The 17,789-nt window shown below is 38.9% G+C and overlaps 1 protein-coding gene across 5 annotated transcripts in view; it reads right to left on the minus strand.

The window, feature by feature from the left end:
• Positions 1-237: 237 nt before the first annotated feature.
• The window catches only part of ETV1 (ETS variant transcription factor 1), an 85,663-nt gene continuing 68,111 nt past the window's right edge, over positions 238-17,789 (minus strand). For all 5 annotated transcript variants that reach the window (XM_084793769.1, XM_084793768.1, XM_084793770.1 and 2 more), the window contains 5 exons: positions 15,538-15,606; positions 13,435-13,503; positions 10,404-10,573; positions 5,674-5,775; positions 238-1,892 (listed from right to left, as the gene is read on the minus strand). In XM_084793769.1, coding sequence (XP_084649895.1) covers positions 1,671-1,892; positions 5,674-5,775; positions 10,404-10,573; positions 13,435-13,503; positions 15,538-15,606 — 632 coding nt within the window. In that variant the 3' untranslated portion in view covers positions 238-1,670. The remainder of the gene's footprint in view (positions 1,893-5,673; positions 5,776-10,403; positions 10,574-13,434; positions 13,504-15,537; positions 15,607-17,789) is intronic.

The following is a 17,789-nucleotide window of genomic DNA, read 5'->3' on the forward strand; positions in this document are numbered from 1 at the left end:
ATCTGGTCTTAATACTCACGGGTGTTAAGACACCATTCCTTTGTGTTTTCAGAGTGAAGGAAGCAACATGAAACACTTTGAATGTTGTTGTTTTTCAATGTACAACCAACAAACAGAACGAAAACAGAGCAAAAACTTTGAAACTTCAGATCTTTGAATCTTCCTTGGTACAATCTGATCACATTTACAGGCGTGTGCCAGAAGGCGATGAAGGACAATATCAGTGCCAGCACTATGTCACAAAGCAACTTCCTCATGTTCTTTAACAGTTCACAAACAATGTTCCATTTCACCAAAAGTTACAAAAGTTTCCACAGTTTCCCTTAGCAAGCTGAAGCTCACTCGCTATTTGTCAGTGTGCATAAAAGCTGCTTATAGCATAGCATGGTGTAAGCTGTTTCTTAAGCAATAAATGATTTGAGTCATCTATTTTGTCCTGAAATGCTATCTGTAGTTAACTGCATCGCTTATAAATGGTCATAGTAAATTCAGCATGAAAGAGAATATTACAGAAAAGACAGCAGCAGAAGCGTTATCATTACCTAATATTTATATATGTTATCAACAGAACACAGCAGTGAAACATTTAAATGCATATCAATGGGTACCATGTCTAAAAATTACTATAGTACCTATTTAGTGTAGTGGATATTTTTCTTAAGGAGTGCTTGCTGTAACTAGGACAGCATAATATGTTGTTTAGTACAGTTAATTCTTATTGATTAAATAATGTATTTATGTACTGAAGATAGTGAAAAGAGACAGGTAATTTTTTTCTCTCTTTTTTTTTTTTTTTTGTTTCATTGCGATCCCAGATTTAACACTTAATGAAGATTACAAAGGATCATGATGTCATTATTGAGCAGAAATGGGCATCAACATACTTAAAAGACAGTATTTGTACCGAAACAGCAAGATGGCACCCGATACATGAAATGCTACTGGCCTATGACTCAGTTGGAGCCAGAGTCCAAAATTATGCCCCTCATTTGCACTCATGGTTGATTACTCAACTTCAGAGAGAATTGCCCACATTCATGGTTAATTCCTACAAGTCATCTGTAAAGCAAAATCAAACAGAAAGAACAACAAATGCAATTGCTAAATACTTTTTTTTACAAGAGGTGCAAAAACAGTCATTTCTAACATTAAACTGCCATTTACAGTAGTTTTTTGTGTTTGTTTGTTTGTTTGTTTTGTACACCTGCAGAGACTCAGTAATGATGGGGAAATGCCCAAGGCAAATGGTCTCCAAGTAGATTATTTACATAACGTGAAATCAACTGTACCGTAGACACCCAGGGAAAATTATCTTACGTTATTATGAAATTGAACAAACATGATATAGTTTCATTATACAGAAAACCCGTAGGACCCCATCCCAAGCCTAAGTAAAAAGGAATTCCCCAGTTCCCTCTGCCCACTCACCCACCATCTTCCTGTTACAAGGAATGAATGTCTAGATTAGTCCCACCCACCCTCAAATAAAGTGCGCAGTCCATGGCAGACCATAGAATAATGCAACAGGAAAAGCCCCCTTTGTATTATTATTTAAAAAATAAAATACAAACAACAAAAATAAAACAAAGATTGAGGAGAATTCGATGATTCTCTGTATCTTGAAAAAAAGGAGGCGAAGCACGAGGTGCCCCGCTTGACTGTCACTTATGTTAGTACACATAGCCTTCGTTGTAGGGGTGCGGGTTGCAGCAGCCCCCTTCTGGCATGTAGCTCATGCTCTCGTCAAAGTGAGAAAGAGGCACTGTGTCCTCTTCGTTAATGTGACGTTCCATGTCTGTCTTCAGCAGTGGACGCTGATTATCAGGAAAGGCCATCGAGAAAAGGGCTTCCGGGTCACATACAAATTTGTAGACGTATCTTTCTCCAGCCACCTGAGAATACCGTGGAAAAGCCCGGCGTCGTCAACCCCCACAGGAGTCGGGGAGAGAGAAATAAACATGGATTAATACACCAGCAGGGATGGAGGGCAAAATAGGAGAAGCATCTGAGTAACAGACACATCTTCACAGCGTTTTAAAAGTTCTCGCTTTGTGAAATAAGCCGTAGTTCAGTCAAGGGAAGCACAAAATGTTGACCTAGAGTAATAATTAATTTATTCCACAAATAGCAAGGACACTCAGCAGTTTGCTTTTTTCTTTCCAACATAAAGGTGTACTTACACTGTCTTTGGGGGAAGAAAAATCGATGTTTCCATGCAAGCAATTCACGTTGAGGTTTTTGTTTTAAAGGTAACATCTATGCTTTAGAAAAATCTGTCTTTAAGGTTTATCTTCCTCTTACTATTATATTTCTTCAACTTACAAATTTTAAAAGAAAAATGTGTTTTATTCCTAATAAGACTAGAGTAGTGATCACTGATTCCCAGGATGCACCGCTTCTTTTTCCTTCGTCTTTCCCCTGGCACTGTGTGTTCTCATCTAAGAAAACCCCAAAGATACATAGCCTTATTTAAATGAAGGATGGAGCAAGGGGCCATTATCCTGAGCACATCACTTTTTAAAATGAAGGCAAGATACATTAGATGAAGCTTAAGGATGTGTGTAAAGTGTCAAATTGAAGTAAGAGGTGTAAAAAAAAAAGTGAAAGGCATCTAAAATACACACTGGGAAGGGAGGAAATGAGAAAGGGAAATGTGACAACTGCCTGAAATAAAGGAGATGCAGCACAATTTGTAGGGAAATTCATGGCCCAAACTTAAGTTCTGAAGAGTAATGCTTCTGTGGAAAATGATAAACAATTGGAGGAGACAGATATGTTTGCCGTTAATAGATAATGTTGAGGAACTTGTGACCCAGGGGATCGGTGGGGCACAAAGGCAGTTCTCTGTATGAACTTTGGTAGCTTTCTGTGGAGCTCACACTTCAGATAGCTGAAACGGATTCAGCATCTCGTGTTTCTGTGTCAAAAGGTCTTGCTAGTTGATTTGTGACATGGGGAAGCCGTGCGCTCACAGTTTATAAACTGTGTGCATGTTTGGGAGACAGAGAATGCCTGCCAAGGAGCTCTGCTGCTCTGGACTCAAGATTTAGAATACTTGCTGCCCTGAATTTAAGTAAAAGGAACCACGTTAGAGGCCAAATAATCTGGACATGCAGAGGTTTGAAAGAGCCAACACTGAGCGATGTTTATGAATCTGGACATGTTTCTTAAACTGCTCTTCAGTTCTCTATCTTGTGAAACTGACACAGGAAGGGCTCCTTGGAAGGCCAGCTGTGACGCATAGAAGGAAGACTCTAGCACAGTTCAAAGCAAATGGAGACATCTACTTAATTCTCTTTTTTTTAGGCCTCAGTACAACAAACAAACAAACAAACAAACAAACCAAAAAAGAAAGGAAGGAAAGGTGACTGCAAAAATAAAAACCAGTCAGTAGAAGACAAAATCTGAGAGATAATAAATATTAGTTTTGTTTCTTTTTTCTTTATTTTTCAAAGTATTTTCAGGAAATGAAAATACAATAAATGCCTTCCTCTGCATGCCTTTGAGTGTTTTTATGGCCCACTCTCTTTGGTTTAGGGCTGCAGAAAAAGAATTGTTTGCTTTAAGTACTGGACGTGTTTTCTCTGACATGTTGAGATTGTCTTTACTTAGAAGCAATGCAATGAATGAAAAACATTTCATCAGGAGGAATTTAAATTCACAAGATGCAATTGAAATTATAAAATATCCTAGGGACTTCTGCCTTCTGCTTCCTTCTAGTTTTTTCTGAACAGGCCCTTTAGTGCTATTACTGTATTTATAGCACTGTTAGATACTGCTGAGTTCAGAATAGGAACTGACATACAAAGTAAAGGCACCTTCCTTTTTCAGTCATACAATCACAGTGTGAGAAAATCTGTGTATTATGTAAAGCCTAAGTGCAACAAGGAGATGACAAAACACAGGGATTTTATGGAGGAACATATCAGAAGTAAAAAGGGAGGTAGATATGCTGTTAAAGCATAAACAGATATTTAAATCACACTTCAACTTTTAAAATTTCAAGATAGCTCAGCAGGTAAAGGCACTTGCAACCAAGTCTGACACCCTGAGTTAAATTGCTGGAATACACATAGTAGAAAATGAAACCTTATTACTCTAAGTTGTCATCTGACTTACACAAATATACTGATGGTACACACACACACACACACACACACACACACACACACACACACGTTGAATAAATATTTTTTTCAAAATCTGAAGGAGAGGGAATGTGGGGAATATTTGACCCAAATCAATTATATCTACCTATGGATAAAATTTCAAGTGTAAAAGCTAAAGCAAAAAGAAACAAACATAATTTTACAATGCAGAATATAAATATCAATGTTAATATGTATTTTGCTACATATTGCTAAATATTTAACTAGATGTGCATATATTTTATCAACAAAGTACAAGAATTTTTTCCAAGATTTATTTCTATTCCAGAATTATTGAAGTCAATTACCATTTAAAATGTTTCACTTGCATTAAATCATTTGGTTATTTTTATTGTATTGTCCAGGCTTCTAATTTAATTGTTCTTTAGATACAATACAAATGCCTAATTAAAGTTTTAAGCCAATGACAAAACATAAACATGGTCATACAAATTTGTAATGTAATTATACATTTTTCTGTAATAAAAGGGAGAGGCATAGGATTCCTGAATAATGAAACTGTGCTACAATTTACTTATCAGAAGGGTCCATATAGTAATAGATATGATGAAAAGGGATGAACATTCTAGAAAGAATTCCCATAGGAGTCATGAGTGGGTCTTAGAATAGCAGAGAAATGGCTGTGTTTGTATCAAGGTTAAAAGTCCTTGCTAAGTCCTTGTAGCTCCATATGGATGCCAAGTTCTGTGTGCCTGCATGGTAAACAAACTGCCTTCCTTGTGCCCAACAGTGGCATCCAAAGGTCTGTTCTGGGCAGCATTCACATCTAACTACAGTACTAGATAAGCCATTAACCACGCAAGGCTGAAGAAACTAACAACAGATATCCAAATGTTTTATCTTTATATATTCATTTATTCATAGCCTCCTTTGTAAATGTTTCATTTTAAGTACTTTTGTCTTTATCCATGTTTTTGTATTTTACACAAAACAACTTTTAAATATTAAAAGAAGCTCATTTGAATCAAAATATAGTGAACTTTGTTCTACCAACCTAATAAGGTGAAAACATTTATTTCAAGTAAGTGGTTTGAAATATTAAACTGTTAAGTGATGAAACCAGGAAAGACACCTAACAAGAAAAAAAAGTGTTTGTTTGTTTGTTTGTTTTCTAATAAGATCAAGTGATGCCTGAGTTTTTTTTAAGAATCAGAACAAAAAAAAAAAATACAAGCATTTCAAAAGAGAATGACTGTGGGGTGCAATAAACTTACAACTTCTAGAGACATGTAACTCCAGTATCAATTCAGAAATAACATATTTTACCATGTGTAATAAAGTGGAAACTTCCAGAAAAACTGTCATTTGGTAGATATTACTATATATTTATCTCCAATGTCCATGAAGAAAACAGATTCCTGATAGTCAAAACATCAGCTAAGCATTTGTTAACACAGGTGAAAGCCTGGTTTTCAAAGCAAAGCAGTGATAGTGTGTTTTCTAAAACATGACGTGGATACCAGTGGGCAACATCGCAATGAGTCTTGATGTATTATTACCTCACCTTTTGCATGATTCCTTTCTCATAATAATAGCGGAGAGAACGGCTAAGTTTGTCATAGTTCATAGCTGGCCTATTCTTCTGAATGCCCCAACGCCGGGCCACCTGCCACCAAAACAGAACAACATTGTTAGTGTTCAGTTTTAAATACACACACACACACACACACACACACACACACACACACACACACACATACAGAGATGGGGAGAGGGAGAGAAAGAGGGAAGGGAGGGAGGGAGGGAGGGAGGGGGAGAGAGAGAGAGAGAGAGAGAGAGAGAGAGAGAGAGAGAGAGAGAGAGAGAGAGTTCATTAATGTATAACTTCTAAACACAAAAAATCATGTCCAAGCCCACAGAATAAATAAAGTCGCAACAGCATTCATGTGAATTTCCTGTGTCCTGGTTTAAACCAGGCTTGCAGTTCGGTCTGTTAAACGTCACAATAGAATTCTTTGTCACCATTGTTTTGGATAGAAATTAAATGGAAATAAGGGAATGTGTTTGCATCACGAAAGAACAGACTGCAATTCACCAAGATGAAGCAGATTTTCCCTTTGGCCACAGACTAGCAGTCTTTTCCTTCCTGAATGTTCAGACAAAAATTCAAGATTAGGACCTACTTAATAATTTCTTTGCAAAGGTGTTTTATTGCATTTGTGACAAAACAGAAAAGAGGGGGGACACTGCTCAGATCGTACAAAACAATGAAAAACTGGCAGTGTGTCAGCAGAGGACACAGTATGTCGATTAGTATGCTGAACTACAAATAAATGTTATTGCCTAAAGCAACATGTAAGAAAACTATAGTCAATCCCAAACTGGAAAACTAAGCTGATTTACGAAACATTAATTGCATGCTAAAAATAAAGTGGTAACGGAAAAGTCAGCATGTATGTGAGTTGGTTTTGTTTCCCGTTTAAAGCTGAATGGCCACAGTGTGCTTAGTAACGGTTTCAAAAGTGGTTCCTATGTGGCTGCTGCGGAGCACTGGATCTGGCTAAGGCGGAGCTCTCGAGCAGCGTTTTGAAAGCATTTCTTCCCAATGGTGCGGCTCCACTTCACCATCACACAGGGCTAATGGAGGCATACAGAGAGGAGCCTGTTCCTATGGCTCCTGCTGAAACCATGACGTCAAGAAGCCCCACTCTTTGGTAGTCTGGGGAGAAACCATGCCCAGCGTCAGTGAGGCCAAGAGCACATTCGCTAACAGAGCGCGGCCCTTTGTTTCCAAGAAATTCCAATTTGTTGTGTCCCAAACGCTAGAAATCCTCAGAGCCATCTATCTGCTCTTCCCCTCCCTTTATTAGCAACTACCTTTCTGTTGCCCCACTACCACCACCACCAACAACAACAACAAAACAAAACAAAACACATTGATCCTTAATATGTTTTCTCTGTCACTATTTGTATTATCTTTAATGACCTGGGCTGGTATACTGTTTGGTGAGCAGAAGGATCCGATGAAGCAGGAACAAGACTGTCAGTTCAAGTCGGCAGTCGCAGTGGCAGACACATCCTAGTTTCCCACAAACTTTACAGTAAATGTTCTAAGCGACAGTGAACGGTGCAGGGAATGCGGGCAATACAATTTAAAACAAGCCAGGCACGGTGAGAAATGCTCATACTTCTGACACCTGGGAGCTGAGAGTAAGGCAGGAGACTCAAGAGTCTCAGAGCACACTGAGCTTTGAAATCGTTAAACAGAGAAGAGAAGGGAGAGGAGGGGAAGAAAGGAAGGAAGGAGGGAAGGGTGGAAGGGAGGGAGGAAGGAAGGAAAGAGGGAAGGAAGGAAGGAAGGAAGGAAGGAAGGAAGGAAGGAAGGAAGGGAAGCAAATAAGGGAGGAAGGAAGGGAAGAAGGAAGGAGGGAAAGAAGGGAGGGAGGGAGGGAGGAAGGGAGGGAGGGAGGAAGGAAGGGAGGGAGGAAGGAAGGGAGGGAGGAAGGAAGGGTTTAGTTTTGTTTTTTAAATAAAATATTTTAAAAGTATAACAGTGGATGTCAGTGGCTCAGTACAGACCCAACTACGCTATATGTGGCTATGAAAAGTGCTGCTAAGAAGCAGTTCCTGAAACCATTCATGTACAAGTGAGTCATTTCTAGGATTTTTATCAGAGTTCACTTTAAAACTAAAATGCAGTGAACTTTAAGGCACCATAGGAATCTCTGGAGAGAGTGACAGGATGGTTACAAAACCATAAGAGAGGACTGTAGGAGTTTACTTCTTATAAATGTCAGTTAATTCTCAGCACTATAGATTACTAGTCTATACATAAAGAAGCCTGTTCTTAGAATAATATTGTGTCATAACTGGGACAAAATTAAGGGGAAAATCGACAACAATATGCTTTTACAATGCAGACAAAAGGTCTAAAATTAACAGGAAGTATAAATTACTTCCAGATAACCTCAAAACTAAGTCCACTTGGTCCACGTAAGTGCCACCAATGTCATACACAGAATCATTCAAAGCTAAGGCACAATTTTCAACATGGAGTCTCAAAATGAGGGCAATACTTCCAGTGACTTTCTCATGATGTACTTTCAAATGAGTGCTTACACTGTTAGGAAAGAATACACGGAGTATCGTGTCGTGGCAGTCACCTTTACTGTCAAGTACATTGACTGAGTCAATTTCATAGTCTAAGTAATTCATTTTAGTATATTAATAAATATATCTTTGTAGTGCTGCTATTTGAATTCAAGGCTGGCACTGCACCAGTGACCTCCGTCATCCAGCCTGCCAACTTACATTGGAAGGTCATGCTTGGCTATGGGAAAGCGAGCCTGGAATCAGGGTTTGGCAATGTGACTTCCTGTTGTTCACCTAGCTTGAGCATCATCAAAAGACCAGCATGGAATCTGGTAGATGTCTTGCTCTGTTAAAGATTGTTTCTGGGAATACTTTCCTAGGATGATTGACTAAATTGGAAATAATATATCATTATCTCAGATACCTGAAAGAGAGAGCTGTGTTTGTTATTGTTATCCAAGCACACTGAGCAGGTAAGTGGGACAGATTCAGAAATTCACTCATTATCACTTTAAACTGAAAGATGAAACATGGGAAAACAAAACCCCTGAACAGGACAGCATAGTGGCTTCTAAGACGTAATTCATGGTTTGTTGCGGTCACTACTGAAAGATCTGTTCTGTACTGGAGGTTAGAGAGGGACTGTGGGCCACACAAACTAAAATAAGCCAAAATCCTTTCCAAAGAAGAAATTTGAGACGACTACACATTCATTGTCTGATGGATATCATTGTGAAAAAGGAGCTAGGCAGCAATTAGATACAGGATATTTAATTTTTAATTTTTTATTTATATTTTGGTAATGGTGGTGGTGGTGGTGGTGGTGGTGGTGGTGGTGTGTGTGTGTGTGTGTGTGTGTGTGTGTGTGTGTGCGCGCGCGAGTGCGTGCGCGCGTGCTTGCGCACACATTTGTGCATGTCAAGTTGATGGCAGGTGTCTTCCTAAATCACTCTTGACCTTGTCTTTTGAGACAAAGTCTCTCACGAAACCTGAACCATGCTGATTCAGCTGGACTGGGTAGCCAGGGCATGCCCAGGGTCTTCATGTGTCTCCCTCTAACGTGCTAAGATTAAAGGTATACGCTGCTCCACCTGGCTTTTAGCATGACTTCCAGGGGACAAAAATCAAATGGTCATGCTTGTGCTGAATCATGCTACTTAGTAAACAGTTTTCCCAAGCCGCTGGGGATGGACGTTGAACAAAAGCATCGGGGACATGTAGGACCTATTGAACAGTCCCTATTGAGCTAGGTACTACTTGGAAAAAGCCAACTGGCTGAATTACTGGATCTTGTTTTTGTCTTGATACACTGGTGATGCCAAGTTGTTGGAAAATCAGTTGTGTGAAACAGACATGCTTGTATAGCTTTCTCACATTTCAGCAATCACAAAAACTAAGAATGTGAGGGCACTAACTGGTCATCTAGTCAGATATTCCTCTTTTTTTCTTAATTCAGACTCAAACATGTAAATGGCATGAGTTGTTGGATGAGGAACTTAGTCACGTGCAGAATGTGGTTTCCTCTCCAGTGGCTCAAATGTTGCTGACATCATTCAGTAATGTCTCCCGTTCTAACAAATATGACAAGAGTAAAACGATCTCTTTCTGCTCAGTTTATTTTACTCACAGGTGGAGGGAAATGCCTGTTTAACTGACATAAATCCATGTTGAACTTCCCCAGGCCAAGTCTTGCTTTGATTATTAAAATCTTCCATGAGGGAGGAACAGGCATTCCCATCATGGTAAAGGGCTCTGGGGTTATTCTGTTAGGCATCTTGAATCCATGTTGCCTGCACCATAATTTTGTGGTTCTTCACTTACATCATTTAAGTACATCTACAGGAAAACAAATTTTCTTTAAAGCCAAATGGAGCCTTAAATATACTAGAAAATTTAAACACCCAAATATTTAGCAGTGGTGTTTCCCACTTCTGAGTCCTCTGTGTGTGTGTTTGGTGTGAAGCCAGGATTTTACTGCAAAACCAGTCCTCTGAACAGATGCAAACTGTTGCAAACCGAGAGACGCTATTGCATTCAACAGGAAAGACCATGAAGTAAATTATTTTACATTGTTTTGACCTACTTTCAAATTTAAAATTTGTCTATACAGCTTTGAAAGTTTTAAAATAACTTTTTAACAAATTCAAACCTGTTTATATTGCAGAAAATTTTGGTTTCCTATTCAAAATCTACTAGACTAACCTCTTCAGGCTCAATCAGTTTAAATTCCATGCCCCGTCCAGTCCAGGCAATGAAATGAGAATTTGAAGGGTCGTCCAGAAGAGCTACCAAAAACTGCCATAGCTGAAGGGACCCTCGCCTCTGGTATGTAGGTCCTTCCCGGTACATTCCTGGCTCTTGCTTAATGTCTCCTAAATTTAAAAAATAAACCACCGTTAACAATATTATGTCATTTGTATAAAATTTACACCAAATCAATCATGAAAACGGTTAAGCACAATCGCTTCATGGGTTTTGTAACAGCACCATTAAATACTGCTTTAAAATAAGCAAATGATTAAGTGCAAACCAACAATCGGCACAGAGATGTAGACAACATAACAACATGCATTCTCACTAATACAAGCGGACACCGTTAAGGAGTATATTCGTAAATATCGTTTACTTATGGAAACCTAGCACCATTGTTTGTCTTTCATTCCCATCTTTCAAGCCGTCATAGCCAGTCATGCCTGTTTGCTTCCTCGGCGCCGTTTCTATGGCCCTGACCAACACAAAGGAGGAAACAATCTGCTTCAAGCTCTGGGCATTTTATTTGTATGAATTAATTTCTTCAAACTGTGACTTGCAAATAGTTTATTGACCCTCACATGACAAACTATGGAAAATCCTATATTTCAAGGTAAATTTAGTAATCTCATAAAGTCTGCGTGACCTGCACTTTATATGAATTAGGAAGCTCTCTCTCATGGGAGTCAGAGGCCACATCATTCCACCTGAGATACCCTCCTCCAGAAGCTATCGCCTTTTTACTTAGCAGTAAATAAAACAAACTTCATGATGAATACAATTTACTTGCATGTTGTTAATTTAATTTAGCTTGCTGGGTTATTTTTTCTTTTAAGGCTACCTTAAGCATGTATAAAGCAGGACATTCCGTAAGATAGACTTTTTGTTAAGCGAAGAAAGCTTGCTATATTTACCTAGTATGGTATAGAAAAGAAGGAAATCTAACATGAGTTAACACTGCTTCTGCTATACAACTATCTTGGATTGAAAAAAAAAACAAATGAAAACAAAGGGAACAGTGGTATTCTGACCACTAATCATTTCCTTCTATCTCCAGCCATGCTTCTCAGAGCTCTGTGCTCCTTCCTGGAATGGGGACTGTCTAGCTGACCCCTTCAGATAGGTCTGTTTTGGTGTGTGAATTTCTCTTTTTGCTGAAGAATCAATTCAGGAAGAATATATTCATGTAGTTCTATTCACACTAAGCGTGAACTACAAAATAAACTAAATCACAAGCTTTCTAAAAATTTCCAGTAGTCAGTAAGTAGAAATACACCTCAGTACATGGCCAGGAAAAAAAGCAATACTTTAAAAAGCCAAATAAACACATAAGTATTCAGCCAATAGCCACTAAAAATCATGAAGTCCTTTTGCTCTTAACCAGGTAATATAGAAATGTATCTTCATGAAGATTTAAAGTAAGTTTTACTTATCTCACATTTTTCCTTCAAGTATTTACAATTTATTTTTCATGGAAGCAAGTAGGCAGTCATGCAGACAGAGTGACCCCTTGTTAAATGTAGTTTTTAGGGTGTTGATACCTATAAATGTATTCCACTAGCAACATGCAAAAAACAATGCCCATTGCTTCTTTAATACTTACAAAATGCGGGACATGTGCTATCTTTAGTATGTGCATATATGTTTACTATAAAACTGCAGTATTAAAGTCAGAGACAGCAAACAAGGATAGCCAGACAGTTCCCTAAGCACCAGTTTTCTATTTTGCCCATAGTTCTGAAATCAATTCTCTCTTTATATGCCCTTACTAACTCTAAAAGTATCTAAAATGCGAGACTCAGTATAAATGAAAGGAACAAAGAAGATTCAAAAGAGCAAGTTTTAAGCTCCTTAGCAACAGAAAACACCACATTTCCATAAGTAAGTGCAATGGTCTGCTAACAGGGATAGTTAATGGCGGTTCACACTTCTGAAACAGAAGTGTCAGTCACTGCTGTAGAAAGCTAGAAGCCATGAGCCATCGCCTTTGGGGTTTCAACTCCATGACCTTTGATAACTATAGCCATCTAAAGGGAGGCTAAGGAAACAGACTTTCCTAAAACTCATCATCCTTTCCAAAAACTACAAAAGCAGCAAGAAGCTTGGGAGCCAAGTCTTCAAGTAAGTAATTATGAGGTTGAACAGCAATCTGAGCATGCACTTTGCTGTTTAAATCATGACAATTAAAAACTGTGAGAGCACCCAAGTCATTACAGCCGAGATCCCCAAAGTTTTTGCAATCAGCTAATCAGAGGGCCCCTGCTCGTTTCCTGTTTGACAATCAAAGCAGGAACTGTGGAGACCACTCCGAAGAACCACTAAATGAATTAACTGTTCCCTTTTCCCCCAAGCTTCCTTGTAAATGTCGGCTTTTGCCACCACGCTTGTCAAGAAAAGAAGATTCCATCTAGCTTGACGCTCTTTTCTAAGATCTGGGACCTTTTCATTGCACTAGTTAGGGATATTTAAAAGGCAATGCTTTCCTAACTTCCTTTTAAGCAATTACGACATAATGCTACATTAGTAATGTGCATCTTTCGTGGTGGGGGTGTGGGGGCAAGCAATCAGTAGGCTCAATGGGCAGTTATGTTGCTCCTGTGCTCCATAATGCATCTTTTCATGAACAATAAAAAGAAAGGGGCTGCATTAGTCATCGCTGCATCCACAGTAGCATGCTTTCTGTTCTGCTTTGTTAATTACTGGATCAGCTTTCAGTAAATCTCAAATAACAAGCTGCATGTGCTCAGCAGGGCAATGGAAAGATGCCTGCTGTACACCAGCATCAAGGATGGTCTTCTCCTCCATCACCAAAAAAAGGACTCTCACAGAACCAAAGAGAGGAGGGGAGCAAGGGGAAGAGGAAGGAAAGGGAACGTTCAGCAACTTCATGGTACTTAGTGTGTGACGAACGATGTGCATAGAAGGCCTAAGGCAAATGTTAACTGCTTTCAGAAAAGGAAAGTGAGACCTGAGAGAAACCCACCATCAAACTTCTCCGGGACAACACAGGTGTCATCATAGAACTGCCTGGGGCCCTTTTCGAACATGCAGCCTGTGAGAGGACAAGAGGACATGTTTATTAATCATGGAATATGAAGTTAGGATCACAAGTTCTTTTTTTTTTTTTTTTTTTGGCTTTTCGAGACAGGGTCTCTCTGTGTTAGCCTTGGCTGTCCTGAACTCATTTTGTAGACCAGGCTGGCCTCAAACTCAAAGCGATCCACCTGCCTCTGCCTCCCGAGCACTGGGATTAAAGGTGTGCGCCACCACGCCCGGCTTGGATCACAAGTTCTTTAACCACCAACACAAAACAGGTTTCGAAAGTGACTGCCACTTTCCAGCCATTTGATATTTGACACACTAGTTTGGCTCTTTGCCTCAATTTCCCCATCTATCAAATGGAAGTGATAATGCAGAGCTCTTGTAAGGACTGAATAATTTCCATGCACTGCAATTTAGAAGGGCACCATAGCACAAAGATATATAAACACCAGAGATTTATAACTGCCGACATAAGCATAGACCTCACCAAAAAAATTGGCAACTCTATGCTTAATAATGCATCGTTTTATTTTTCTGGCCTCTACTTTGTTTCATTATTCAAGAGAGAGAGAGCAAGGTCAATTTCTGGTCTTGTCCTTCATTTCTGGCATTGTATCTGGTACTCTGAAAGACATTTAGTTTACCCTTGAGTTCACTGTAGAAATAGCTTGTAGAACAAACATTCTCATTTTAAAATAATTTTTATTATACTGTGTGTGTGTGTGTGTGTGTGTGTGTGTGTGTGTGTGTGTGTGTGTGTGTGTGTTGTACGTATGTCACAGCATGGGCCTGAGGGTTGGAGGGCACTTGTTGTGGTGTGCTCTCTCTCTCTCTCTCTCTCTCTCTCTCTCTCTCTCTCTCTCTCTCTCTCTCTCTCTCGCTCTCTCTCTCTCCATCATGTGAATTGGTGGGCTGAATGCAGGACTTGGTGGCCAGCACCTTCCCTCCCTGAGTTATCCCACCAACCTCTTCTCATTAACAGCCAAGAGAGTCAGAAAGGGGCTTTATTGCTGTTTTGCTTTGTGCTGTAACATATCTCAGCTCACAGAAAAGTAAAAAAATGAAATAAACTGGTATCTTTTCTCATGTAGTTGGCTTCACCTAATTGTCACCTTAAATTAGAGGAAGAAATTTCACACAATTCAAGCATAGCTTTATTTCTCAAATACAATGATCTCTATGGTAGGCTTATAATGTTAATAACAGCAGCAAGAATAATTATACTGCGTTGGTGCAAAGCTTTTGCTCTCAAGTGGTCTTCTGCTATCACTTAAATGCCTATTAGTATCATTCACATAAAATCATGAATACTAATCCTAACTGAAAAGGCTGTGAAGAAACATGATGTTTAAAAAACAAGTACATGGTTCCAGGAATCCTTCTGTGGAGATAGTGTCCAGACAGTCGTTTCTTGTCTATTATTTTGCAGACGTCAAAGTCCTTTAGAGCAGTGCATTCCGCTCTGATTACCTGACGTAAAAACTCTTTCTCTCCACAGTTTACGTGAAGCTGTTCTTAATAACTACTCTCCCAAAAGGTCCAAAATTCAGGACATTGAGAGGCAAAAATCAACCTACCATGGTTTACTTCAGTGACTTAGGTTCATACAGTTTATAAGAGCGCAGCTGATACTCTCCAAGATGCATGTCATCAGGATGCAGTAAAGGGGAGAATCTCTGAGGAGCAATTCCTAGTTGAAAGACTTCAGGCTGCTGGCAGAAAAGAACTCAACTATTTGTGTGGGCAGGACTCATACTAACTACCAGGTACAAGTTACTAAGATGTAAGATGTAAAAGACTATTTTTTCATTTTCAGACAATACAGCACGCTGTGTGTTTGTTCTGCCTTGCTGGGGACCAACCCAAGGCCTCAACCATTTATCATCCCCATCCCCCAAACAATATTTTTTATAAAGAATAATGTTTTGGAAACATAAATGCTTCTTCCCAAAGCACACAATAAATGAGTAAGTGGATCCATATTTGGAACATGTGATTACTTCTAAAGTTATTTATAAGGACTTTTTAAAAATGGAGAACTTAACTTCTGTTCTGCTTGGATGAGCCAGGAAGCCTTCTTGCCTCATATAAATGGAGTGGCAGCTAGGCACTTCTGAAATAAGAAACAAAACATGTCAAAGAAAGGCAGATTAGAAGGGCAGGACAGGTAGAGAGTAGATAGAAAAGAATAGAAACTTCAAGTCTGTCAGTATATGGTGAGCACTGTCAGTGGCGACCTTCAGGAAATTAAAGCGAAGTGTAGCACAGAGAAGCCTGATTCTCTTAAATAAGCAGCCTAACATGGTTTTGCCAACTCAGTTTTCCTGAAGTTCAACAATACCACATGGATGTCACACCAATATATTTAAGTGCACGTGCAATTAATATATACAACCCACAGCATTCTGTCTACGCAGAGCTAAACTCCAGTAAAGGTTCAGTCATGGGTGACTTCACAAATGCTAGACAGAAATTATGAAGAAAAGCTAGTATAATTAAATCTCATAGATTGTCTTGAAGCGTTTAAGATTTTGAACTGTTTTCCCCAGATAACAGCATTTCTGGCTTTTAATGTTTATTAAGAATATAGATCATAGCCAAAGCCAAAGAAGAAGCAGTACATAATAAGCAATTTCACAATGTCTGTGCTAAGAAAAAGCCTCACCTACAGGACCAAGGGGTGTGGAAGATAAAACAAAGGGGGCCAACTATGAAGCCTGACTCAGTTTGACTCAAAACCGACATGTTCGATGCTTTTAACATGGAAAAATGAAATAACTACAGACCAGGAGAAAAATGATTAAGATTCAAGTCCTTACTATTATATAAGCTACATGCTTAGACAAATCTTGCTTTCCTTATTCCTATAAACCAGAGGGCTTAGAGACATCCTCTGAAGTCTCCTCCAATTCTCTAACTCCCTGGTACTGAGGACAGATTCACTCAGGAACCAGAGACAGATGTGTGGCAACCCAAAATATTAAGTGCCTTCCCATGTCTTACCAGTCTTTTCTGAGCCCTAATATCTATTTCTGTACTTCATTTTCCCCCTTTTAAGACTAGTTCCCCAAACAGAAAGTTTCAGGTCCCCGAACTAAGTCCCATTCTTGAACATATAAACACTTGAGATCAACTCAATTAGACCATTTGTACGTTTTACTATTTTTTTTTTTAGTAACATAAAAAACCTAAATGTTTCCCACTAATGTATTATTTAATCAAAAAAAAAAAACTCCTCCTTCCCACTTCTTCCAATTAAAATACACCACCCTTAAGAAATGAATTTCAAAGTGCTGTCTCTTCAGATCTATTCATCTACATACTCATTGTAATAATAGAAAACCAGAATCCTTTATTTGGCCTGGCTTTTCTCTTAGCTAGAATCTTTCATTATTCAAAGTCAGTTTTTTTTGGGGGGCAGGGGTCTGATAAAAATGTTAATTTTTTTTTGCTCTAATGACTAATGTCAACAAAAATATAAGCAATTTTTTTCATAAAAATATTTTAACCCATATGGTTTAGTCTAAAACATCTTACCAGTAAGCCATAATCCCAACAACAACACTTAAAAAGTATGGGTTTTGTGACACACTTATAATCCCAGTATTCAGGATGCTGACAAAGTACAATTGTGAATTTGAGATCAGCCTGAGTAACGGAGACTCTGTCTCAAAAACAAAAACAAGAAAACAAAACAGAAACAAGGGAAGGAAAAAAAAAAGAGTCAGGAGGTAAAAGGCTGGACAGGTAGGTCGGATGTAGAAGCCTTGCGGAGCAAGCACAAGGCCCTAGGTACAATCTCCAGCATCAGGAAATACTTAGATGAAATTAAAATACATAAGAAATCATAGTGTATGTGTGATGAAGACAGTGCAAAGCTTACAAACACACATTTTTCTATAATGCGTCTTATACAAGTTGTTACATAGTGCATAATTCTTAATCTATGAATGTAAAGTTACCCTTTTCATGTCAGTATTGATAATAGGCCAAATAGTTAGCAAGCCACTTTATCCCAACTTTAAACTAATGACCAAGCTTCACATTAATTTTTAATGTTACTCTGATTTATTGCCAGGCATAAGGTCCCTCAAAACAGCTGGGCCTGGAAGAGACAGTGTTAATGACGGCAGTCAGTGCAACAGCTGCTCAGAGGCGAGCATTTTTGCTGAACTGATGTTGACACCATGCCACAAAAATACTCTTCCTGACTGCTGTACACCTGGAGTACGGCTGTAAAAGCAGCTGGCTGCTCTGGAGGCAGCTAGAGGAAAAGACAGAGACTAATGCTTATCC

This window comes from Acomys minous (assembly GCF_964271855.1).
Source record: "Acomys minous genome assembly, chromosome: 8".
In the NCBI taxonomy this organism is placed as follows: domain Eukaryota; kingdom Metazoa; phylum Chordata; class Mammalia; order Rodentia; family Muridae; genus Acomys; species Acomys minous.